The sequence below is a fragment of the Nuphar pumila genome, chromosome 3 (assembly GCF_984573655.1).
Source record: "Nuphar pumila chromosome 3, dmNupPumi1.hap1.1, whole genome shotgun sequence".
NCBI lineage: Eukaryota > Viridiplantae > Streptophyta > Magnoliopsida > Nymphaeales > Nymphaeaceae > Nuphar > Nuphar pumila.
In genome coordinates, this window is record NC_143251.1 from 122,338,411 (window position 1) to 122,364,924 (window position 26,514).

General features: G+C 38.6%; 1 protein-coding gene across 2 annotated transcripts; it reads right to left on the bottom strand.

Annotated features, from left to right (window-relative positions):
- Positions 1-235: 235 nt before the first annotated feature.
- On the bottom strand, positions 236-25,139 carry DEG1 (DegP protease 1). Of its 2 annotated transcripts, none has more exons than XM_089999906.1 (8): positions 24,632-25,139; positions 24,041-24,163; positions 20,705-20,876; positions 9,215-9,252; positions 1,679-1,877; positions 1,387-1,539; positions 975-1,109; positions 236-450 (listed from the first exon to the last, which is right to left on the bottom strand). In XM_089999906.1, exons 1-8 carry the CDS (start codon positions 25,063-25,065, stop codon positions 373-375), a joined length of 1,332 nt encoding a protein of 443 aa, XP_089856032.1. In that variant the 5' UTR covers positions 25,066-25,139; the 3' UTR covers positions 236-372. The 2 variants fall into 2 exon arrangements, with proteins under 2 accessions (XP_089856032.1, XP_089856033.1); XM_089999907.1 differs by having other exon boundaries at positions 1,387-1,534; positions 1,677-1,877.
- Between the last annotated feature and the right edge of the window lie 1,375 nt (positions 25,140-26,514).

Sequence of the window (26,514 nt, forward strand, 5' to 3'; positions counted from 1 at the left end):
GATAAGCCGCCAAATTGGCATGTATTCTCCGAAATGTAACTTCATCTTGGGTAATGGGGTTGCGTTCAGCCCCCATCGTGTATTATAGAAAAAAATTCTTGTAACTCATTTTTAGGGAAAAAACAATATCTGATTGTGGGTGTGTCCAGAAATATGTTTGTTCTCAAAAGCATGGCATGATGTACCTCGGCATAAAAAGAAAGAAAGAAAGAAAAAGATGTGCAGTTTAATCGCATTCATGGGCCAAATCAATGCACCTGTAACGTGTTTTGTGATATTTACAGCAGTTACATTTAAGAGGAATTAACCAACTGATGGTAATACAAAATTATGATGCCTCAATATAACAAATGATGTACAATAGCTACACAACTATGATTCATCAGGCTTTGGCTCAAGGATTACTGGAAATTGCTCTTTGTGATCCCCACGCAAGACCTCGACAATTACCTGGAAGAACATGGGAAAAGGTAAAAAACATCCAAACAGCAAAAGAAATACAATGCTAATGAAAATTGAAGAGAGAGAGAGAGAGAGAGAGAGAGAGAGAGAGAGAGAGAGAGAGAGAGAGAGATTTTAAAGCATTCAGGTTGTAAAACATTGTATGCAGAGATTCAGCATTAGCTGTTACGTTAGAAAACTTTCGATTGTAAAAGCGCATGTGATGTGACAAAGTTGAAGGACCTAAGCAACTATGCAAATTGATTGCTTGATGTCTTATGTCGGCATTGTATTTCTTAGAATCTGTAGTAAGATGAGTCAACAGTTCAACCCATACACAGCATCTTCACACTTAAACACTTTGAATTCTGGGGTATAACACTAAATGGTTCATTCCAGCATAAGATTTAGAAGCAACTAACTGAGAACCATAGCATTCAGCATTTGGATGGAAAAAAGGCACATAAAGAAAAAGAATTGAATAGCCAGGTACAGAAAGAAAACTGGGCTGCAAAGCTTTGGACTGAAGTTACCTGATCACCTACTTTACACTGGTCAAGGATTCTGTACAGGTCACTCCCATTTGTAACCTTCTTTCCATTAACAGATGTTATGATGTCACCTAAGATGAGGCGTCCGTATCCATCTCGTTTGGTGGGTTGCAATCCCTGCAAGGATCCTCATTCGTTTAGGCTTTACAACATTCACTCTTTTACTTGAAAAGTGTAATATCCACAATACATGGCTACAATTACAAAGTGATTGATGATAATACAGTTAAGCATTTTTTAAAGAAAACAAATTGGCGCATATTATAGATCTAAAATTTCCATATAAAACTAAGATTTTTTTTGGGGGATAATCAAACAAGAGGGAAATTAACACAAAGAAAAGTAAATATCAAATGGATATATAGATAGTAAGGTGATGAATGTTAGCGGGTACCGCTTTGCCGGCAGGACCATTTGGAGGAGCATCTAGAACAAGCACCCCACTAACACCCAACTGCTCAACAGATTGATCAGGCGCAAATTTGATCCCCAAAATAGGTCTAGTAACTTTTCCAAATTTCACCAACTGCTCAACAATTCCACTGACCTTGAAAAGCAAAACCAACATATATAATGTAAAAAACACCTGTGCTTGTAGCAAAAGGAGCCAGTCTGATACTAGTGCATCGAGGGGAACAAAAAAAGAAAGAAAAGAAGACAACAAATGCTCAAATGAGAACACACACTGTGTCAACTGGAATTGAAAAACCAACACCAGATGATGCGCCCGATGGTGAATATATAGCTGTATTTATGCCAATTAAGCTCCCTGAGCTATCAAGCAGAGGCCCTCCACTATTTCCTGGATTGATTGCTGCATCAGTTTGAATAACATCTTGTATAGGATGCCCTGTTGCTGCTGAACTTATTTCTCTTCGAAGTCCACTGAGAGTGATGGTAAAAATAGAATTATCAATTGGAACACAAATCAAAATTATAAAAAACTAACCAAGAATCACAATGCCAATTATATCTCAAAAAATGCAAAAATATTGTTCAGTAGGTATAGATTCGTCTATTATCGTCCATCACCTTACATTTTTTTGCTATGCCATCACTATTTTATTATTTCTTCTCTCACGTGTCTAAAGCAGCAATCTATGAAAGACTTTGAAAGGTAAGTACATTATGTTATTTCTTTCAGTGAGGCTGAATGTGCCCATGTGCATCACACATGAAAGGAAATGAGAGCCTCTAAGAATGTTTACCAAATCACCACAGTGGACACACAAAAGAGCCACAATAAGATCTCTCACAAAACCCACCAAAGGAGCACACAAAGAATGCTCATAAATGTAAAAAATAATATTTTATTAATGTAGAATCCATGTGAGAAGCATACATAAAGAGGGGTTTCACCATTATATATACATACTTTTGGGAGCTCCATAGAGTTGTTGGAGCAGGTCCAACAGCTTTATTTAGAACCAAGTGTTGACCAGTTCAACATGAACTAAAAAGTTTAAAAATAAACTAACCTAGTTATATATATATATATATATAGAGAGAGAGAGAGAGAAACATATATATATACATATACATACGTATTTACACTATGTATATATACATTTTTAACACTCCCTCTCAAACTTACGGTTGGATAACAGAAAGTTTGCCTAAGAGAAATTGAAATCTTAAGAGCAGTGAGAGGTTTGATGAAGAAATCTGTCAACTGATATTTTGAGGTAACATATGAAAGATCGATAGTGCCATGTAGATAGTCATTGCGTACATAGTGGCAGTCCATCTCAATATGTTTGGTACATTCGTAAAAAGTCTAGTTGTTGATAATGTAGATGAAATTTTTGTTGTCACAACACATTCGTAATTGAAGTCTTAATATATCTAATAATATGCAAAATTGCTCCCATATGAACAGAGGTGGAAGCATGCTGAAACTGGTTGGTTGTGTGAACTGCATGCACTATATCGGGTCTCGTAATTGAAAGGTAAGAAAGTGTCCCGATAAGTTGTTTATACGACATCGGATTTTCAAGTGGTTCTCCATTATCAATTATCATCTTAGTATTGACAACTTTGGGAGTATCAACCTTTTTATCATCTGAGATTTCAGACCTGACAACAATATCTAGAGCAAATTTAGATTGAGTCAATAGATAAGCTCTAGAAGAATAAGCAATTTCAATGCCAAGAAAATGTTTTAGAAAACCCAAATTAGTCATTTGAAAATGTGTTTCGAGAAGTTTCTTAATGTGTTCAACTCCCTGTTTGTCTCCTCCGGCGATGATCATGTCGTCACATAAAGGAGAAGACAAATAATACCTGCACCAAAAATCTTAACAAACAAAAAAATCTTAACAAACAAAGATGTGTCAGTTAGAAAAGATTGAAATCTAACATTAAGCATAAATTGACTAAACCGATCATACCAAGCTTTTGGTGCTTGTTTAAGACCATAAAGGGTTTTATCCAAACGAAGAGTTTTTCCTCTAAGAACAGTTATACCAGGTAGTGCTTCCATATAAACATCTTCAACCAAATTCCCATTAAGAAATGCATTCTTGACGTCCATTTGATATATAAGCCATCCTCTCACAGAGGCTAGGGCAACTAAGGTCCTAACTGTGGTCATCTTAGCAATTAGGGCAAAAGTATATTCGTAATCTATGCCATATTCTTAAGAATATCTCATGACAACTAATTTGACTTTGTATCTTTCAAGAGTTCCATCACTCTTGGTTTTTACCGTATACACCCATCTACAACCTATAGGTTTCTTTCCTGAAAGAATGTCTTGAATAGTCCAAATATTTGCTCTTTCTAGAGCGTCTAGCTCCAACCTCATGGCTTCTACCAATTTAGAGTGTTCTTTTGCTTGAACATAGGTCGAGGGTTCTATACAGGAATGTAACAATGCAATATAGGCTTGATACTTAGGTGAAAACAAAGTCATAAGACACAAATTTCCCAAGAGGTTTTGAAACTCTAGAAGACCTTTTAGTTTGTATTTCTATATGGTTTTTACTATAAAACCCATAAAAAAACCTTTTTGGACACGAGTCGAATTCGGACCCGACCCAGATCCGATAACCCATTAGGGTTATAACACCCGATGCAGGGGGCGAGGTTTTTTTTTTTAAAAAAAAACCCTCTACATCCCCCACGCGTCGCTTTCCCCTTTCCCCCTCGACTGAAAAGGGAAACCCTTTGAGGGTTTCCCGAATCCACCCCCCCCCCCCCCACGAGCTCTTTAAGAGCAACACAGAGGGGAGGGAGGACTCACATCACCTCCTCCTCTCCCTGCGTGCGACAGCGCTCACGCCGCCGTAGACGCCAACCCCCTTCCCTCACAGGTACGCCCTCCCTCTCTTTTCTCTTCTTCTCCCTCTGCTCTTCTTCTTCTTCTACTCTGCGCTCGCCGGGAGGCCGACAGCGCCCCCCCCCACCCCCTCTCTCTCGGCCTGTTGGGAGGTTGGCAGGAGGTCGGTGGCCCCCTGCCGTGGCCACCCCTTCTTCCTCGTTGGTTGCTGGAGAGCCGACAGGAGGCCGACGACCCCCTGTCGTGCTCTCCCCCTTTCTTTTGTGTACACCGGGAGGCCGGCGGCCCCCTGCCGTGCCTCCCCTCCCTCCCTGTTGGCAGGGGAGGGGCTGAGCCCCCTCCTTGCGCTCCTTGTTGGCAAGGGAGGGGTCGAGCCCCTTCCCTATGCCCTCTTTTGGTAAGAGAGGGGTCGAGCCCTCTCCTTTTGTTTCCAGTAGGGGCGATGCCCCTGCCTGTTTGTTCTTCGGTAGGCAGGTAGGGGCGAAGCCCCTGCCTTCACCTCTTTCTGTCAACCATCGGGGTCACCGCTTATTTGGCAAGAGTAGTTAGTGCACGTCTCCATGTGTCGGGACGTTGCAAGTTCAATACCCTATGTTGCGTTGTTTTGAGGTCAGTTTAACCTCAGCTTTCGAGTTAGTCGAGTAAGACCCACTCATGCTGCCCCCTGCTTCCACCGCATGGAGTTGACCCCAACTCAGTCAACGCTTCTTGCATTTTAATAAGCACTTTTAATTGTTTGCAGTTCGCCCAAGTTCTGCATCACCTACACTCGTAGGCACACGCAACGTAGCAACCTCCTGAGGCAAGGGAAGACTTTGGATGAATTAAATAAAGATTTAAGAAATTAAGATAATAACATATGATACTTATATGACTCATGATTTACTGTTCCTTGATTGTCCTTATATCCCTGAAATTATATGCTTCCTGTAACTGACATATTTTGCATGCTTATTTAGTTTTGTAGTTAGTTCTTGTCATTAATTTCCTTTACTTGCTTCTTGTTGTTGTCGTCGTATTGTGTAATTTTAGATTTGCTAGTATTAGTTCTAACTTGTGTTCCATCTGTGCGTTGCTAGATGCAACTAATTGTACCCAGAGTCGGTTACTCGGAAGGAATGATTGGATCCACAGTAATCTCAAGACTTGTTTGAGATTTCTTGTTTTGTAGTGATTGAGCATGCCAAGTTATATTACCGATTTTATGTCATACGAAACACTATGTGGGGTTATCTTTCGAGAAACCCATGACCTACTATCGTAGTCAGACCCTTTAGACGGGTATGGTATGTTCACTATAATGAGTAGTATAAGAGGTCGTTGAGCACCTCGAGCTGTGCAATAAGCACTCTGTTAAAATAAATAAAAATAATGATGTTTGCCTCTACAGGCCAAATGCTCAAAGATCTATGCATGTCAAGATTGAACCAAATGAATTGCAACATATTGAATGTTCTCCTTTCGTCGTAGTCGTACTTTCAGGAAGGTACAGTCCTACTTTTAGACAAGTACATCACACTGGTGTTACGATGCTTGGGATGATGAGGTTGTGGCAACCTCGATGCGTGTAAATAACACAATGTTGAGATCATATAAATAGTGATGATTCGCCTTCACAGGCAAGATACTTGAGTTGGTTGAAAGACCAGAGCATACAAAATTGGTCTTCAGTAAACTAACACCTGACGTACTCATTCGAACCGCTGACTCCTATCAAAAGAGAAGACGGGAAGGTACAAAAACTCCGATGGACAGGCCATTAATGACAGTTACAGGCAAAAAATTCGGTTTTCCCAGTCATCGAAGTTAGGAGAAATGGGCTACAAAAGATAGCTTTCAAGCACTTCTACAGAAGTTAGATGCATCCATTGGAACAAGTGGCCTTTGGAGAATTCTCTCTCGGTCACCGACCGTCCCTCTAAGAGCGAACTCAACTAGCTATTTGAGGTATTGAAAATATATGGCATAATAGACTCCCGAACTAGTCTCAGCTGTTTCTACGATTTGTGCCTTGTGCGTACCCGCAAGGCCAGCTAATATCGAAACATAAATTAACTCGTTCTCATTGTTAGTTGAATTGTTCATGCCTCATGTGGCATTACACTTATTAGTTAAACAAATTATATAGTTCTTTACTTGTATTAATTAGCTAACCGTACTAGTTAACTGTACATAATGTTGCTTACATCTTGTGTTGTCTCTTTCCTTCAGTTTAGATGTTCTTTGCATATATTTTTCAGATTTAATTTCTCGCAATTACAAATGTTACTATTGCTTTCAATAAAATAAACTGTTTATCTTGTGATGTCCTACTTTATTTATTCTACATTGTCTATTTGTGCATCTACCAGTTTGCTACGAAACTGACCCATTTCATGGGCAGGTGGCAAGTAGAACTTTACAGACGACCGAGCACTTGGATTTGAATCTTCAAGCATGCAACCATGATCTCACGAACATCAACATGAAGCTTGGAAACCACCAAGCTCTTATACACAAAGAGAGATGATTCACCCCTATATATACACACTTTTAGGACCTCCATAGAGTCATTGAAGCAGGTCCAACAACTCTATTTTAGAGCCATTAGACCTCCCCCAACGACTCTATTTGACTCTCGTCAACCAAGTGCTCACTAGTTCAACATGAACTAAAAAGTTTAAAAATAAACTAACTAACCTTGTTAAAATGTATTGTGTATATGCCACTTGTATTCATTTGTATTTTGTATATATATATATATATATATATATATATATATATATATATATATATATATATATATATATATATAGTTCACTATGTATGTAATCTGAAATACCCATCAAGGGTATTTTAGTCATTTCATATTGTAATAGGAGTCAGTCTGTAACGAACGGAAACTTAACCAATTTTTTAAAGAATTTTTTTTTTTTAACACAGCGAAACTACTTAATCCACTCTAAGCTAAACATCTCGGGTATGTCATAGGGAAATCGAAGCAACACATCCATTCCATTACTAATAAAATTTTTAACATTAATCAAAATGTTCAAATTATAACAAAAGTAGAAATGAAAGTAGCTAAGCTATTTCAAGTTGTCCCGAAAACATCAAAATTCGTGTATCATAATCCCTACACCATCCCGCAATCACTCTGTGTCATTTGTTCTTCACTTGAAAATGGTAAAGTAATTGGATCAGACTACAACCAATTTAAGCATCACTGAAATTTAACAACATAATCATTCTGATGTCTTGACTAATGAAACAATCAATGTCATAACTCATTCTTAACATATGAACAAAACAAAGTTCATTATACGCATATTCAGGTACAGTATATCGCAAATTCCATATGAACCAAAAACATAAATAGTTAATTTAAGTTTCTCTTTAATTATCCCACGGGTACTCGCAGGCCAAGGCAACCGTAGCAAAAGAGAATGGAGGATCTGTATTATAGATCTTACATTCATTGAATCTAGTTATAGGTTAATATGTCAAGCATAAAATGTCAATCGCTAAACTCATAACCTTCATGTGCTCTATGGATTTGGAAATGCTGCAAATTCCATTTCAGAAAATGTCCCAACTTGTTTTATGTATCATAACTGAAGAAATAACTAGGCATCAGGATAATGGTGCAACATCTGCAGTTCTCTACAGGGCTGCAGCAACCAATGAAATATTCAACTTATTTATGTATCAAGGCTGAAAGAACAACTCGGTATTGGGATCACTGAGCAAATGGAACTGTAGTTTTAACATGGACAAGGCACAGGGTTGCAGTCAGTTGCTGCTTCTACGAAAAAAATAACTTATTATAGAGTAGCACTTTTTCAAACGGTAGCCATCATCCATGCTCCACAAAAGCCTTCCAATTATTAAACTAGAGCAAAAGATTGTCACTAGCAGCTTGGCATATGATGCCTATTTTACCAGATTTGGATAAGCTGGTCTAAAGGACACTATTTCTCTACACGAGCATAGATATGCATAGATGATCTCTGTTAGTTTTCTTTTCCTCTTTTTTCTTTTTTAATTTTAGTATGAAGGCACTTAGATATCCTATTCCAATGAATTCCAATAGTTGGGCCTGAACTGTATTCATTAGCACTTAAAATTTTACTGCAGGTGGTAATCATGTAGTACATGCCTACATGATATTTTTGTAGAAAAGGAATTTACAATGTTCAGAATGAACAGAGGCCTGAATATCATGCATTACTTGAGAACAGTGCCCTCAAATGGCATAAACGACTGCAAGTTCTATCTACCAATAATAATCAAGATTATTCATTTTCTAAATTGGTTTTTATCATGAAATAGCTTCTAATGAAATAACTGTGAACAATGCTTGATGGATACAGATTGGTGCATATAAAATTGTAATGATCTCAAGAGAAATTCAAGAAAAGAACTTCCAGGAATGCAACTGCAGGCTTGCACAATAAATCACAATAGAATTATTCCAGTAAAATTAGGAAGAAAAAGCATGATCATAAGCACAACATATGAATGAAACATCTTTAACTATAAACAGAGAGGAAATATAGTAAATCATGAACTAGTTCCTCAGAATAAATGGCATTTGCATACAAAGTTATAATGGAAACTTAAGACTTGAACTGGTTGAAGAATAAATCGTTTTAAGATTAAAAAGAAAATTTATGAGAATAATAACAAAACAAAAATGTGTGAACCAAAATTCATAATAATGAGTTAAGCATGGAGAAATCTGCAGAGAACAATATTTTGAAGATATGAATACCACTTTTATGCTTCTTTTATAGGGAAAAACGAAACGTTTGTTGGTTACTATAATTGTGGAAAACTCTGAACTATAGACCTTGTAGTCACAATTACATCAAGAATATATAACTGTAAGAGTTTACAAAATCTGTTAAGATATTCCAACATAGAAAAATGCATTTCAGAAACAAGAAATAAGTTTCTTTACCTGATCACACCTGTTGTAAGTGTATGATCAAGGCCAAACTGCAATTTCAAACATCTGAAAGTGTCAATCCTATAGTTTCTACAAGCAGAAAGGAACATTGCCAAATGTCATGCAGAGACATGAAGAAGAGCACCTTCAAGGCAACAAAGAAAAAACAATGTGTCAAAGTGATAATGAGAAACTACACCATATATGTGACACCAATGTGTTTGTCCTGTAGAGCACATGTTATTCACTATAAAAATAAAAAACAAGAAAATATTTAAAATTAGCACCCTTTAATGAAATCACAAACAAAAGTACACTCAATGTTATTAAGAGCATACAAAAAAGTGCTTAAGCACAAACCCACAAAGGCAAAACACTAGCCACCAATGGGAAAATACAAGGCCATAGGGCACAGTCACAAAATAGCGCACAATAATATTTTATTCACTGTAAAATTCTTAAGAAAAGCACACCAAAAATGTATGGGAGAGATCCCATATATATAGAGAACAAGGAGAGCAAGAGGGCTAGTCCAACGGCTAGTTTGACTAGCTGTTGGACTAGCCCAACAGCTAGTTTGACTAGCTGTTGGACTAGCCCAACAGCTAGTTGGGCTACTCCCAATGGCTAGAAGGGTTAAAAAAATGAAAAATAAAAAGTACAAAAATGCCCCTAATGGGCATGGCCTATTATAAAAAGAAAAAAGACAAAAATGCCCCTAATGGGCATGACCTATTACAAATACAAAATAAAGAAAATACATAGGAATCTATATAACACAGACACATGAAAATGATCGGTGTACCCGTGTCGACACGAGGGCAGGTACCGGACGTAGTGTGGGTAAGTTGTGGTCGGGTTCAACCCAGACCTGAGTTTTCTTTAAGTTTTACCTTTGTCAAACCAAGGTCAAAGAGGCGTACCTGGATTCTCCTTCCTCTTCTTCTGTCAATGTTGGAGCGAGAGGGAGAGAGAGAAAGACATGTTTCTTTTCTCTCTCTCTCTCTCTCTATCTATATATATACACACACAAGATGGATTAGGTCCAACTCGATCCAAAATCCAAACTGTATATATATATATATATATATAGTCGTGTCCCCATAACCCCAAATTTTTAAATCGCCATGTCGTACCCATACCCATGTGACATAGATAGGAATCCTAAGAATATATATATATAATTTAACACATCCATGTAAAATTACATTGAGGTAAAATTCATCTATAAGGATATGGGAACTAGAGCCCAAAGGGGTTAGCATAGTTGGAGCAGGCCTTGGCTGTAAGACTGGCGGTCGGGGTCCGATTCCCATGGGCGCTACCCCCTTGTGCAAGCTGAAGTAAGCACAGTTCCTGGGGGTTAGGGTACTCAGCCCTTGCGTTTACGGCGCCCTGCTGGTGTCTATGTCTGAGGACCTGGTAGTAAGATAAAAAAAATATAGTGAAATGACCAAAATACTCCTATCAAGTATTTTGGTACAAATACACCAAATAATATATATATACATATATATAAATATACACATATATATACATGCATGAATATATATAAATATATATATATATATATATATATGAATATATATTTTAACAATTATCTCCCCATTCAGCATCAATATAAGCAATTAAATCTAATGAAGATGAAGCAGACAAAAAGAAGCCTCGTGAAAAAGAAGACTTAATGTATCTAATAATACGCAAAACTGCACCCATGTGAACAAAAGTGGGAGCATGTTGAAATTGACTAGTTGTGTGTACAACGTGTGCTATATCAGATCTAGTAATTGAGAGGTAGGAAAGTGCTCCAATAAGTTGTCTGTAAGAAGTGAGATTTTCAAGTGGTTCTCCATCATCAATTCACATTTTAGAGTTGACAACCTCAGGAGTATCAACTCTCTTATCTAATGTGATTCCAAACCTGAAAACAATATCAAAAGCAAATTTAGATTGAGATAATAAATAACTTCTGAGGGAATAAGCAACTTCAATTCCTAAAAAATATCTCAATAAACCTAGATCAGTCATTTCAAAATGATTTTTAAAAAGTTTTTTAATGTTTTCAATTCCATGTTTGTCTTCTCCAGTGATAATCATGTCATCCACATAAAAGAGAAAAATAATAATACCTACATCATAAATCTTAACAAATAAAGCAGTGTCAGTCAGGCAAGTTCTGAATACAATATCGAGCATAACATGATTAAACCTGTCATACTAGGCTTTTGGTGCCTGTTTAAGACCACAAAGAGTTTTTTCTAAACGAAGAGCTTTACCCTTAAGAATATTTATACCAGGTGGTGCCTCCTTATATACTTCTTCAATTAGGTTTTCATTGAGAAAAACATTTTTGATATCCATTTGAAATATAGGTCATTTTCTAATAGAGGCTAAGGCTATTAAGGTCTTAACTGTAGTCATCCTACCAACTTGAGCAAAAGTTTGTTCGTAATCTATGCCATACTCTTGGAAATATCCCTTGATAACTAATCTGGCTTTATATCTTTCAAGAGTTCCATCACTCTTGGTTTTAATCTTATAAACCCACCTATAACCTATAGGGTTATTTCCTTATGGAATATCTTAAATAGTCAAAGTCTTCTAATTTTGTTCTCATGGCTTCTACCCATTCAACATGTTCTTTAGCTTGAGCATAGGATGAGAGTTCTATATGCGAGTGTATTAATGCAATGAATGCCTTATAGTTGGGAGAAAAAGATTCGTAGGACACAAATTTATCAGGAGGTTTGGAGATTCTAGATGACCTTCTGGTTTGTACTTCCAAATATTTTTCTAGTGCACATAAAAGATTGAAATCCTTACGCTTGGAGCTATGTCACAGGGATTCGGCTAGCACGGTGCCGCACCCGCGTCGACGCGGGTGCGGTCAACGCACCCAGGATCATTTTGGTCCAATTCTCGGACTTAAAAAAAAATTGCCAAGAAATTTTTTTTTGCCCTATATGTCACAGGGATTCTCCAACTAGGTGCTGCACCCGCACCCGATGCGATCAACCTAACCCTGGGTGCAGTCAACGCACCCAGGGTCATTTATGTCCAACTTTTGGACTTTATATATATATATATATATAATTTTTTATATTTTTGCCGCACCCAGGTTTTTTGAAAGTGCCGCACCCCCGCACCCGCACCCATGTTACATAGGCCTGGAGTATTGCAAACAATTGGTGTCTCTATGGGTTTGCTCTTCATTAATTACTTTTTATTCTATATCTATGACATCTTGACCATCATTAAGGTCACATTCATAGTCACAACTATCATACTTTGAAGTCAAATCTATAAGAAAGGAATACTCGATTACTTCCTTAGCTTTTTCAAAAAAAAAAAACTTTTCCAAGAAGGATACATTTCTATATATATACAATTTTCCATTTTGAATATCAAAACACCTATAACCTTTTTGGTTATCTTCATAACCTAAGAAGACATAAGAAATGTCACAAAAAGAGGGTTTATCATTGTTGTTAGTGAAAAACAAAACATTTACATCCAAAAACTCTTAATCTAGAGTAATCAGGAGTTAATTTAACAAGTTTTCTATTGGAGTTATATTTTTTTAAAGAAGATGGCATTCTGTTAATGAGTTAGGTAGCAGTTAAGGCTGCTTCAACCCAAAATTCTTTTGGTATTTGGTTTGCTATTAATAAGGTCCTAGTAGTTTCCAAAATGTGTGTGTTTTTGTTCGGCCAAGTCATTTTGTTGTGGTACGTGAGGACGAAATCTTTAATGTGTGATGCCATATAAATTGAGATAATCCTTAAATTCTTTTGACAAAAATTTTCCCCCTAAATCGGTATGAAAAATGAAAATATCATTTTGAAACTTATTTTTAACCATTTTGTGAAATGTTTGAAAATGTAAAAAAACCTTGAATTTATGTTTAAGTAAATTCAAGTATGCCTAAAGAAATCATAAAAAAAAATTATATAATGTGTATCCGCCTTTTAATCTGACTGATGCTGGACTCCAAACATCCGAATGTATTAACTCAAGTGGCCTAGAGAAAACAAAAGTTCTATCATGAAATGATAATCTCTTCATTTTACCAAGAATAAAATCTTTACAGGCAAAATTTTTATAATTATAAATTTTTCCTAAACTTAAAAAATGTTGGATTTTGGACATATGAAGATGACCAAGTCTTTTGTGCTACAGATCCAAGTCTAATTTCTGAACACTATAAAAAAAAATATTCTTGGGTAATTTTAAAAAAATCATATAGTAGAGACCTCCTTCTCTATGGCCTTCCCCAATCAACTTTCCTGACTGACGATCCTGTACCCAACAATCATTAGAAGAGAAGATGTTATATCCATAATCAAATATTTGAGAAACATATAAAAGATTTAAATTTAATTTGGAAATATATCTAACTTTTGAGATAAATAATCTTTTGAAGTTTTGAAATTTTTTGAAATTTTCAATTCCTTTTATTTCAAGAGATGTACCATCGGCTGTGAAAACATTTGACACACTTGAGTTGTTATGGCATTCAAACAAAATATTACTATCTGGGGTCATATGAAAAGAAACACCAAAGTCAAGAAGCCAAAGAAATTTACCGAGATCGAAAAAAGATGAAACAATTGCTCCATTTGAGGAAGATCCTTTGAGAAGAGGTTGAAGTATTCCCATTACTTATGCCATAGATACGGGTGAATCTTGATTGCTTTGGTCTTTTGACTCTTGTGATGAGCCGACCAAAGCTACTTTCTTTTCATCTCTTCTCTTTAATTTGAGGCATTGAGGCATATAATGTCCCGGTTCATGGCAATGGTGACAAATCACTCGTTTTGTCATAATCATTGCCTTATTTGCTGAAATGAGGTGGCCTATAGGTGCACATATAGTTTCTCGGTTTAGACACGGCTAGAACATAATCATCTTCATTCTTTGGAGTATGCTTTTTTAGCCTATTCTCCTTCATAGCTATTCCTCAATAGTGTCAACAATAGAGGAAACTTTTCCTCTATGTAGAAGGGTTGATCTGGTGGTTTCAAATTTCGGCCTCAAATTATTCACAAATTGGTAAAAGTGTTCCATATCAAGTTGTTTTTGGCGAAGTTCGATATCTTCGGAACAATGCCACTTTGGCTCAAAAAGAGCCAACTCTTCTCAAAGTTCAAACAACTCATTATAGTATTCTCTAATACTTTTGTCTCCTTGGGTCATAGTTCGCACTTTGTCTTGTAGATTGCACACATGTGCAATATTTTTAAGGGAATACATACTTTTAAGGTATTCCCAAGTGTAAAACCCGGTAAAAAAGAAGAAGATCAAACCCGGTTTGGATCCGGATCCAGACCCGGGTTAACCCCTCGTGCCTTTTATAAACACCCCCGCAGGGGGGGGGGGGTTCTTTAAACAAAAACGCAGACCCCCCTGCGTCTCCCGTCTCTCTCTCCCCTTCGACAACCCCCGCTCTCCTTCTCGTCCCTCGCCTGCCGGAGACCCCCTTCGCCGACAAACCCTCTCCGACCACCCTCCCGTTTTCTCCCTCACTCTGCTAACACTCCCCCCCCCCCCCTACCCACACACACACACACACACACACCTGTCGATCATCTCCCTCCCTCGTCCTCTTCAGTTCGCCGGAGCCCCAGGCTGGCTACCCCACCCCTGTCCGGCCAATTCCCGATCCCCCATCCCCCGACCACTCTCTTCTCTCTCCCATATCCGACCCCGAGCTCCCCCTGCCGGAGCCCTGTGCCTTCGACAACGAGCCCCTATCGAAGTGTCTCGTCGACGACTTTCCCCTTGCAGGTACGCACCTCCCCCCTGTCTCCATCTTCTTCTTTTTTCTTCGTCTCTCCTTTTCGGGCCGACGGCCCCTGCCTGTCTCTCTCTTTTTCGGCTAGGAGGGTAGGGGTGTCGCCCCTGCTGACCACTCTCCCGTTTTCTCCCTCACTCTGCTACCCACCCAACCCCCCCCCCCCCCCCCCCACACACACACACCTGTCGATCGTCTCCCTCCCTCGTCCTCTTTAGTTCGCCGGAGCCCCACACCGGTGACCCCACCCCCGTCCGGCCAATTCCCGATCCCCCATCCCCCGACCACTCTCTTCTCTCTCCCATATCCGACCTCGAGCTCCCCCTGCCGGAGCCCTGTGCCTTCGACAACGAGCCCCTACCGGAGCGTCTCGTCGACGACTTCCCCCTTGCAGGTACGCACCTGCCCCCTGTCTCCACCTTCTTCTTTTTTCTTCGTCTCTCCTTTTCGGACCGACAGGCAGGGGCGACGCCCCCTGCCTGTCTCTCTCTTTTTCGGCTAGGAGGGTAGGGGTGTCGCCCCTGCCTTCCCTCTTCTTCTTCTGATCTGCGGGCAAAGGGTGGCACACCCCTACCTTCTGCCCAGCCTTTTTTTTCGACAGTAGCGACATCACTCCAATACCGCTACCCTACCTGAGTGGCAGCCCCTGGTTTGCTCACTCACTCGTTCGGTCGTTGTGCCGACTAGTGGGTGGCTTCGGGCATGTTGTACTTACTTTGGCGCATGAGGGTTGTTGGTTTTGATGCCCCACATCGTCATGGCTGTGAGCTGTGTTATTTTGCCACGAGGTGCTTGGGTGCTCGGCTTCTCAACATGTCCATCGTGCACATGTTTGTGTACACGACTGGTGCTTTTTGAGTCTCTGTGTTTGCTTTCCCTTTTGTCGCAGCGGAATCGTGTCCCTACTTGGTGTTAACAGCTCAACTGCAAGGTACCTTGTGCATCTTGCTAGAGGGCTTGGACGTGCGATTTGGCAAGCCAACGGGCAGGGGCCCCTCTCCTTGCTTACTGTCAGGCCGCTGGGCAGGGGCGTGCCCCCTTCCCCTTCTGTCTGGACGTCGGGCAGGGGCTGCGCCCCCGCCCCCCTTATTTTTCTCCGCCAGATTAGCAATAGGGGCACGACCCCTGCCCCCTCCCTCTTATGTCAGATCTGCGGGCAGGGGTTGTGCCCCTTCTCCCTCTGTTGATCGGCGGGTAGGGGTTGTGCCCCTGCCCCTTCCACTCTTTCTCTGTTGATCGGCGGGCAGGGGTTGTGCCCCTGTCCCTTCCTCTATTAATCGGCGGGCAGGGGTTGCGCCCCTGTCCCTTCCTCTCTTCCTCTATTAATCGGCGGGTAGGGGCACAACCCTGCCCTATTCGGGGTCTCGACCACTTTTTGTTCCAAGCATTTGAGTTTATCGGGTTAAGATCTCACCTTTGTGTTTTTTTCAGCTCGCGCAACGGATCCCGCTCGCGCAACAGATCCTCAAGCCTTTCGTCACTTACACTCGGAGGCGACCGCGACCCCGAGACTTCTCAAGGTAGGGAAAAGTTGCGCAAAAGGACAATGGACGAACTAAATTAAGCAATTAATACTAAAATGGAAAAAAGACAAATATATATATATATATATATACGTATATGTATATATATGTACGCTTTTAACTCAAGGACGCAATTTCGCGATCCTTGTCATTTTTCTTTCTGTCATTTACTGCTTTCTGCTTTTACTTTGCCGTCGCGCTTTAGTGCACAGGCTTCTTCTTTTTGTCATTTACTGTTTTCAGTCTTTACTTTGTCGTCACGCTTTAGTGCATAGGCTTTTGCTTTCGCATTTACTGTTTTTGTCTTTACTTTGCTGCCGTGCTTTAGTGCACAGACTTTTGCTTTCACATTTACTGCTTATGTCTTTACTTTGCCGCCGCGCTTTATTGAACAAGTTTTTTTTCTTTCGCATTTACTATTTTTTGTCTTTACTTTGTTGCCGCGCTTTAGTGCACATGCTTTTGCTTTCTGCTTCTGTCTTTACTTTGCTGCTGCGCTTTAGTGCACAGGCTTTTGCTTTCGCATTTACTGCTTCTGTCTTTATCTTGTCGCCGCGCTAAGTGCACAGGCTTGCATTTTGATACATGTGATTACATAAATGCAACCTCGCAGGGCGCACAAGAGCATATACCGTTTTTGCTCTTTTTGAAAAGACGTGAATTTGCGTATAGACGCTACAACCTCGAGAAGAGAATTCCTTGCACGGTTTCCGGCCTCTCGACTACGCAGTCTTGCAAAGCAAAGCTTGAAAGTATTGTGAGTTGCAAAATTTGCCACTAGATTTTCCCAAGCCAGTGAATTTTAGAAAAGTGTTTCAGATCCATGGCGATCTTATATCATACAAGTTGTACCTCTGTTTCAAAAGACTAAGCATATCAAAATAAGTTACTTGATTACATTATGTCTTTACGAATCATTGAGTTGGGTTTTCTTTTGAGAAACCCATACCCCTCTCATCGTAGCCGTACTTTTAGACAAGTACGGTATGTTTTTACTACGATGATTGGATGAGAGGTTCGTGTAACCTTGAATCGTGTGAATGGAACATTGTGGAAATCATTTACATAGTGATGTTTCACCTTCATAGGCAAGATGCTCGAGTTGGTTTGAAAGACCAGAGCATGTCAAGTCAAACAAAATATTTGTTGCATCATTTCTTTCACAACACATTAAAGTTGGGGTTTCTTTCTGAGAAACCTATACCCTTCTCATCGTAGTCGTACTTTTAGACAGGCTCGTTAGCACTATGATGATTGGATGAGAGGATTATAGTAACCTCGCAATGTGCAAAGACATAATGATGAAATGAAAATCACATAAATGGTGATGATTCGCCTTCACAGGCAAGATGCTCGAGTGAATTTGAAAGATCAGAGCATGCAAAATGGGTCTTCAGTTAAATAAAACTTGATGCACCCATTCGCCCTATTGTTTTCCATCAAGGGAGAGGATGGGATGGTAAAAAAACTTCGATGAACAGGTTGTTAACAACTAGAGCATGCAAAATGGGTCTTCAGTTAAATAAAACTTGATGCACCCATTCGCCCCATTGTTTTCCGTCAAGGGAGAGGATGAGATGGTACAAAAACTCTGATGAACAGGTTGTTAACAACCACCCCTCAGGCAAATGACTCGGTGTCCCCAGTCATCGGAGTTAGGGGACAGGACTACCAAAAAGTATCCTAAGTGGTAGATCCCATGGACTTCTGCAGAAGTTTGATGCATCTCTTGAACAAGTGGCCTTTGGAGAATTCTCTCTCGGTTATTGGTCGTCTCCTTAGGAGCAGACTCAGCTAGCTATCTGAGGTATCAAAAATACATGGCATAATAAACCCCCGAATCAGTCTCAGTTGTTTCTATGTTACACACCTGTGCGTACCCGCATGCCAGCTAATATCAAAACAAAAGTTACCCCACTCACATTACTTGTTGAATTGTGCATCATGTATCGATTAACTGCTTATCTTGTGTTAGTTAACTGCTTATTACTTGTGTAAATCAAATACTCATGCTAGAGATAGCTTATTGCTTGTGTAAATCAAATGCTCATGTTAGTTATAGCTTATTACTTGCTAAAATTGCTTACCGTTAAAATGAAATGCATATATTTAATTTTGTTCTATATTGTCTTACTTGTGCACCTACCAGTTTTTCGTGAAACTAACCCATTTTATAGGCACAAGTGAAGAATAGGTTTACGTGATGGCTGATGGCGCGATTGCGAGATGGCTTTGAGATTTCACTCTTTCTGCTTGCAATTTGCGTCCTGGATACCTTTTTAGTTTTGTGTTTTTGTCTAAGGAAAAACCCTAATTTTGTACAAACTAGGAGTTTACCTCTAACACATATAGTTTACTAAATGTCTTGCTAAATTGCTTCTGCTGATCATGATGGTTTTTACACTAACGTGCCAAAAGTTGTCAACTTGCTTTTCTTTTAAAAAAAAATTGTTTTCGCTGATTTACTAAAACAAAACCCTAAAAAATAAAGGATTTTTTAGTCTCTTTCAAATATTTTGAAAGGCTTATAAGTTTGAAATTTTGGGGCGTTACACAAAGCCTTATTGTCATGCTCAAACTTTGCAAGACTAGAGTATTTCTTGATATCTACGTTATTAATTAACCAAGACATGATCTTGGTATGCCCCATCCTCCATTCTTTCAATTTTTTCTCATATGTAGCTAATACCTTAGTTTTCTCTCCTTCTGTGAGGGGTACCTCTTTCTCGTTTTCTATTTTTTTGAGGAATAATTTTGGTTCCGAATCGGAACCATCTACTAACCCCCACAACCCCTTTCCCCAAATATGGTACTTCATAATTGAAGCCCACATTACATAATTGGTATCATTTAGTTTTATGGGCATGATGGTGACTTTATTATTGTCATCCATTCTTACAACGGTGAAAGAGAGAAAGAAGATAAGAGAGAAAAAGAGGAAGAAGAATGAGAAAGAGGAGAAAGAACAAGAACACAATCATGGTTTCAGGATCTTTTAGTAGAGTCAACAATCTTTTTGAGCCAACAAACCACTCATTTCTTCAACTATGTAAACACAAGAATACTTGAATCACCAAAAAGGAGAAGAGACAACTACTTGCTTCAATGGCACAAAAGTCGAGGCAGAAACTTTCCAAGATCCAAGAGCTTGCTAGCTTTGATACCATGTAAAGAAATGAAGGCCTTCAATAAAAGCAGAAATGCTCACAAGTGTCTATTAAAGGCATATTAACCATAACCCACAAAAGGGCACAAATGAGAAGGCTCAAGAGTAAAAATAATAATCTTTATTTCATTCACATAAAATGCTTAAAAAGCATTGATATAATGAGAGGGGAGTTACCCCTATTTATACACATAAGAGAGAGGAAGAGACGAGCCTTGAAGGGACTCAAAGAGAGTCATTGGAGCTAGTCTAACGGCTCTATTTGTAGCAGTTGGACTAGCTCTAACAGCTCTTAAACTAGTCAAAACAAAGTTTGGACTAGTTTGAGTCTAGTTCAAAATGAACTAGACAAACTAAAAAAGAAAAAGAAAAGAAAAATATATATAAATATACATATATATATATACACATTTTTTAACAAGCACATGTGAACTTGTTAACTAAGTGGACGACCAACAAATATGCACTTTGTTAACATGAACTCAAGTTTATCCATATTAATTTGAAGGTATGAACATAGCTAAAAAACGGATACCATGAGGAAATGATTTCTCATTTTGTTTCTGCCTATTTCTTGATATATGATAAAGGAGTTTGTTAATAAATGTTATACATGAAGTGTTGCTATAAGTGAAAAATCATTTACAGAAATGTGAAGTATCTAAACCAAAATATAGAATTGACATAAGCAAGTCCACAATCCCAGTGAACCAAATAATCATATGTTCCAACTAAGGGCTTCAGATATAACACATGTCCATTTTCACTCTCCCAAATCTGAGGCTGAGTGGAGCCATCATGCAACTAGCAGTAGTGAAGGGCCTTGCTCAAAGTGGAGTCAATAATGAAGAATTAAGGAAGTTCATGTTGTTATCACAGTCATGTTTATTGAAAGGGGAAATCTTCTCATTCAGTTATTCATAAGGTTAAGCAAAGTACAAGAAACAAATTAAAGGAATATGATACCTGCAACCATCCTTACAGAAAAATATATAAATCATAAAAAGAAAATTACTCACAGGATTTCCAATTGCATATACTTTCTGGCCTACAAGCAGGTCAGCTGAAACTCCAACAGGTATGGGTCGTAATTTGTCCTTTGGTGCATCAATACGCAAGACGGCGACATCCTTGTCCTGATCAAATCCAACAACTTTTGCCTCATATGTTGACTGGTCAGAAAGAGTTACTCTGGACATAACAAGAAACATGTAAATAGTAGCCTTGGTGCAACTAACAACAAACATGCTAATGGCAACCATATACAAATGCTGGTAATACTAACTGTATATTTGTTTAGTTATTATTTGTTTTGGTTTGGCCTAGGTCACAGTTTGTCATACAGGAACAGTGCAGTTATCCACATGAAACCCTCAGCAAAAGAACACCTAGAACCAGGAGAGAGTTTAGCTTAAATAACAAAGTTGAAAAATCCTGAATGAAGAAGATGGATTCAAAGTTAAAAGGTGCAGGTTGAGTGGGAATCATTCAGCAAAAGGCTAATCAAGTAGAAAGGACTAATTCACATAGCCAAGTTTGACATTTGCTTTGCTCAGGAAATTTGTCAGAATTCCACCTGAATAAGCAGAAGTCAAGTCTCATTTTGACTCGAGTTCCATCACCTAAGTTCCTGACAATTGAAAGTTCTTTACCTGAGCATTACTCAAGTTGGTCAAATTCAATATTCAAAATCGGGCTGACAATCCCTTCAACTATTGACTATTCTAGTGATCATGCTACTAAACATTGTCACAGACTCAAACATAAGAAGATGTGAATGAAGTACAGTTACATGAATATGAAAAGAAGTGCTAGATAAGGAGATGTCCATTTTGTGTGCCCAAACAATGGCACATGTAAATTCAACAAATAATAAGAGCTCAAAGTAAAAGTGACCAAGTTTTTGACAACTTCCAAAAATGCAACGAAGATGGAGAATACAAGGCTGACTTAATCAGGGTGGACATTTTTGGCTAAAGTAGATGAGCCAACTTTATTGTCAAACTTATTAGTCCTTAATGAAAATTATCCAAAATAAAAAACCCTACTGTACTTTGGTTGGTTATCTTAATGAGATCAACTCTCATTAATCATAATACCTGTAGAAGGATGCAAAAGACCAACTTCAACCAAAAGCAATGAAACCAAAGACCATAAAATGGCATGAATAAATAGTAGAAAGATCACTAACACCAAACTTTGATGATAAACGACCGATTCTTGGTGGACACCACATCCATCTAGAGTTGGAATTTTCCAGTTCTCATAATAAATCACAATTCTTAGTGGACACCATTTCCATCTAGAGTTGGAATTCTCCAGTTCTCATACTGTGTGTGTGTGAGAGAGAGAGTGCATATGAAACAAATCTATAAAATAAGGTGCATATGGTACATACAGTGACATACACTTAAACACCCTCTCACCATTGGTGACATCTTGGAGTGATAACTCCTCTCCACGAATATCCAGCCTTGTTATAGAATTGTCGAAGCATGTTCTTCAGGGTATATTTTTCCAACTTAGGTAGCTGGGCTGGTTTTAGACTCAGTTGCAACTTAGGGTGTGTTTGATGGCGGGTCGCACGGGATGACATGCCGAATGTGCGACTATAGAATGGTGAAACACTGTTACACTGGGAGAGGATGGTGGTAACACCACTAAAAAAACTCGGGCGGAGGGGGGGGTTCTAACCCCGACCCTCTCTCATTCTCCCCCCCTCCCTCTCCTGTGCAGCAGCGAGGCCGATGGAGAAAGGCCTGCTCTCTCTCTCTCTCTCTCTCTGTCTCTCTCTCTCTCTCTCTCTCTCTCTCTCTCTCGTCGTTCTTCGTTTTTCTTCTTTGATTAGGCTCTGAATAAGAAATTTCTTTGATTAGGGATTTAAATCAAATTTCTTTAATTTAGGATTTTTTATATTTAGTTTGATTAGAGTTTTTCATTGATTTGATTAGGGCTTTTTTTCTTTGATTTTCTTTGATTATGTTTTTTTTCTTTGATTTTCATTGATTAGGGCTTTTGATATTTAATTTGATTAGGACTTTCCTTTGATTTGATTAGAGATTTTTTTCTTTGATTTTCTTTGATTAGGGTTTTGAATCAAATTTCTTTAATTAGGGATTCTTATAGTTAATTTGATTAGGGATTTACTTGTATTTGATTAGGGTTGATTTTCTTTTATTAGGGTTTGAATTAGGGCTTTTTATATTTAATTTTATGGTTTATTTATGGTTTCTTTTTCTTGTAGTTTAGGGTTTTTTGATTTATTTTCTTGCATTTTAGGTCTTTATGATTTATTTATGGTTTTTCATTTGTATATAAAAAATATGAATTCTTATTTTTTCTCAAATTACCCAAAAATTTAAATATTTGTTGGTACTTGGATCCAGTTTGAGATCCATATTCGGGGTTAAAAGCAATAATTTTTGATAAACTTTCATAATTAGATCCAATATGACACCAATAAAAACATTTATATATAAAAAAATATCAATTCTTATTTTGTTCTCAAATTACCCAAATTTTAAACATTTTTTGGTTTTTAGATCCAATCAGAGATCCATATATGAAGCTAAAATCCATAATAAACATGTTAAAAAACTCATGGTGGGCGGATCGAGTCATACGATCCAAAACGAAGTTATCCGACCCATTATCCATATGTGTCCAAACTGTCTACATAGCGTAAAAATCAAATGACGGACAGAAGGAACACAACTTTTTGTCCAGTCGAAACAAACACTGGACATAGTACAATTGTTATAGAACAAACAAAATATGTGTTATGTCTGTTATGTTCTATTGTTCCGTTCAATCTTGGACAAGCAATCAAACACACCCTTAAGTAACTAGCTTGGCCAAAGACAGGAGAGCATATTTCTTATAAGATAAAGTTCACACACAGTGCTATTGGATGTTAACAATTCATTATATTGTTTTTTGCCTATAACAAATTCCGATGGTGTTTCAGTACTTTCATCATCATTCTAAGATTAATCAAGTGATCTGATAGAAACCAAAAGATACATTTACTAGTTGTACTTTTGGAAGTTAAGTCATACCTTAATGTATTATGAATTCATGAAAATACCTTATTGGTGACAATTTATGTAAAGTTCGTATGTCATTTCAACTTTGCTAGGGAAAATGTACATAATTTGTACACAATTGCAAAGGTCATAACTCATAACCTTGGAACAAAGATATTTACAGCGACAACGTTTCAACAAAGAAGAACCCTTGACAGGTTAAAATATATGATCATCATGGATTTCCACATATGTTGACTGATAAAAAGCACATTGTAAATAACAATTTATATGAAGAAAATACTTGATTCTAATTTAAAATTCAACTACCTAAGGTCAGAGGCTCCCCGGATTACATGATAATTTGTAACAATGTGTCCATCTTTGTCCCACACAAATCCTGACCCAGAACCCTGTGGTACCTCCAACACATCCAATGTAAATACATCTTGCCTGCAAATCAAAGATCAAACATTAGAAACCACAGCGCACTCCTAAGCATAAAACCAAACATACCATTTAGTAAATAATAAAGCATCTGTTGACGCAGGAGGCAATTCAAGTTAACTTCAAGGAACGGATTCAGGAAATAATCAGATAGATTTGTGCCGAAGACAAACTAAGAAAAGAATCATGAACTGCGTTTACAACGACAATCCAATATCACCGAATTCACAAGAATACAGAACAATTCATTAAAGTATGCTCCAGATATCTCGGAAGGATTTTCCCAGGACAATGTTACCAGGCAAAGACTGCTACTCTAGTCTTTATAACGCTGATCAAAACCATGAATTGGTGCTTACCCACAATGAAAATTCCACAAAAATTAATAATTTGAAACGCCCACAAATTGAAACAGGAAAAAAAACCACAAAAAAATAGAATCAAACTAAAAAACAAAAAAAGGTGATTCACAACCTTACAGCAAGATTGGTGATATAGACGACGGATGGCGTGTTCTCCTGGAACAGGCGGACGGTGGCGAGCTCATCCGACTGCAATTTTCTGGGCGTAGTGAAAACGAAGGCCGAGGCACGATCGGCATCGGCGGCAAGCAAGGAGATAGAAAGAGCAAGGGATGTACAGAAGATGAAGATGGAATCAAGCTTCAAGGAGGAAGTAATAGCTTTATGAAGAGAAGATAGGAAGTGGGATTGATGGTGGTGGTTCTGTTGCAGTTGGTGGTGGGTTGAGGTAGCAGAGACAGCGGTTGTGCTTCTGAAAATAGAGGATCTGCAGATGAAGAAGCGTAGCCTGATGGTGGTGGGTGTTCTCTTAGAAGAGAAGGAAGATGGTGAGGGAGGGAATGCAATGAGGGAATGGAGGGAAGAAGCGAGGAGCGAAGCAGCCATCGCCCCCTCAATTGTAGGACGCAGCCTTTCAGCTCGCTAGCCACTTGGATTGAAGTTTATTGGCAGGCGTTGGTCGTTTCTCCAAGTGTATGTTTCTCTCTCTTCCCGTCGAGTGTTTTATACTGTTCAGTAGAAGTCATCATTTCGCCTTTTTTTCTTTTTATTTTTTAGTTTAATGTTAAAGATATGATCTACATAGTATATTTAGCCTACGTGTTTCAGATCGTTTTATTACAACTTCTAAGTGGGTTTTGCCAATATTTTAATAAATTAGAAAAAATTGATTTTTCATATCGAAGAAACAAAATATAAGATGCACCGTGTTGAATATATCCATGAGCTTCGATTTATAGTCATAAGTTGCACCTATGATTCTCTAACTAAGCTTTGAGTTTTTATTTTTTAATTTAAAAACTCATGTATTTTTTTAATATTCACAAAATGTGATTTAAGGTGCCAAGCCTGACAAACGAACCATGATGTTGAAGCGCTCGAATTGCCATTAACTAGATGTTGTGGACAGTCAACTGTAGCAAATAAATAAATAAATAAATGTATCCGGATAAACAGCAAAATCAACCTGCTCAAGTTTTTGGATCTAGGTCATAATATCTACATTCCAACCCTTTATAGATGTGGATACTGTACCTGGGCTGGTTCAGTGTTTTTGATGATTTCTGAAGTGCTGTGTTATATTCGGGCATGTGAATTCAGAAAGAATAGTTTAAAAACTCATAGGCTTGGTTGACTTGGCTCGGATCACTCAGTTACTGTGTCAAAAATGAATATAAACTTGTTTTATACAAAACTATGCTGAGTCAATCGAGTTGAACTGGCCGAGTCATGGACGAGTAGAGATGGCAATGCATTGGGGGGAAATGGGGGCCCCGCCTCGCTTCGTTTGGACTGGGGATGAAGGACATGGATGGAGGTTAAAATCAAAATCCATGTAGGGATAAAGGCAAGGATGGACTTATGCGTTCCCCCACCTTGCCCCGTCCCATCTCGAACCCTATTAGTAAAATAACTAAAATACTCCTCAAGGATTCAACCTCCTTCTTTAAGAATGAGGGTGGACTAGGAGGAAACGGAGCCCCACCCCGCCTCGCCCCATTTGAACCGGGAATGGAGAACCTGAAATGGGGACCGAGGTTAAAATCAAAACTAGTGTGAAGATGAACACAGAGATGAAGGGCAGAATTTTGAGACGAGGGGGGGGGGGTCCTGGTCTACTACCATCCCTATATGGACGAGTCAGCTGAGTCATGCATATATATATATGTTGGATTATCCACCACTATTGACGTGGTGGTTATCCACGATGTGGATTCATCCTCACATCTCGGACGATCTCTTTCGATAAACCAGCATAGGATCAAGGGGGAACGGTTACGCAAACCGTTCCCACCCTATGCCCTATATAAGGGTGTCATGAGCAGCCCTTTAAGG

Bases quoted from the DNA above. Each gene is read 5' to 3' on its own strand.
- DEG1 (XM_089999906.1), bottom strand. From the start codon at position 25,065: ATGGCTGCTTCGCTCCTCGCTTCTTCCCTCCATTCCCTCATTGCATTC. The intron at 9,253-20,704 runs GTGAGTAATTTT...TTGAAATTGCAG, and splicing joins TATATGCAATTGGAAATCCT to TTTGGCCTTGATCATACACT. The intron at 1,110-1,386 runs GTACCCGCTAAC...GGATCCTTGCAG, and splicing joins ATGGTCCTGCCGGCAAAGCG to GGATTGCAACCCACCAAACG.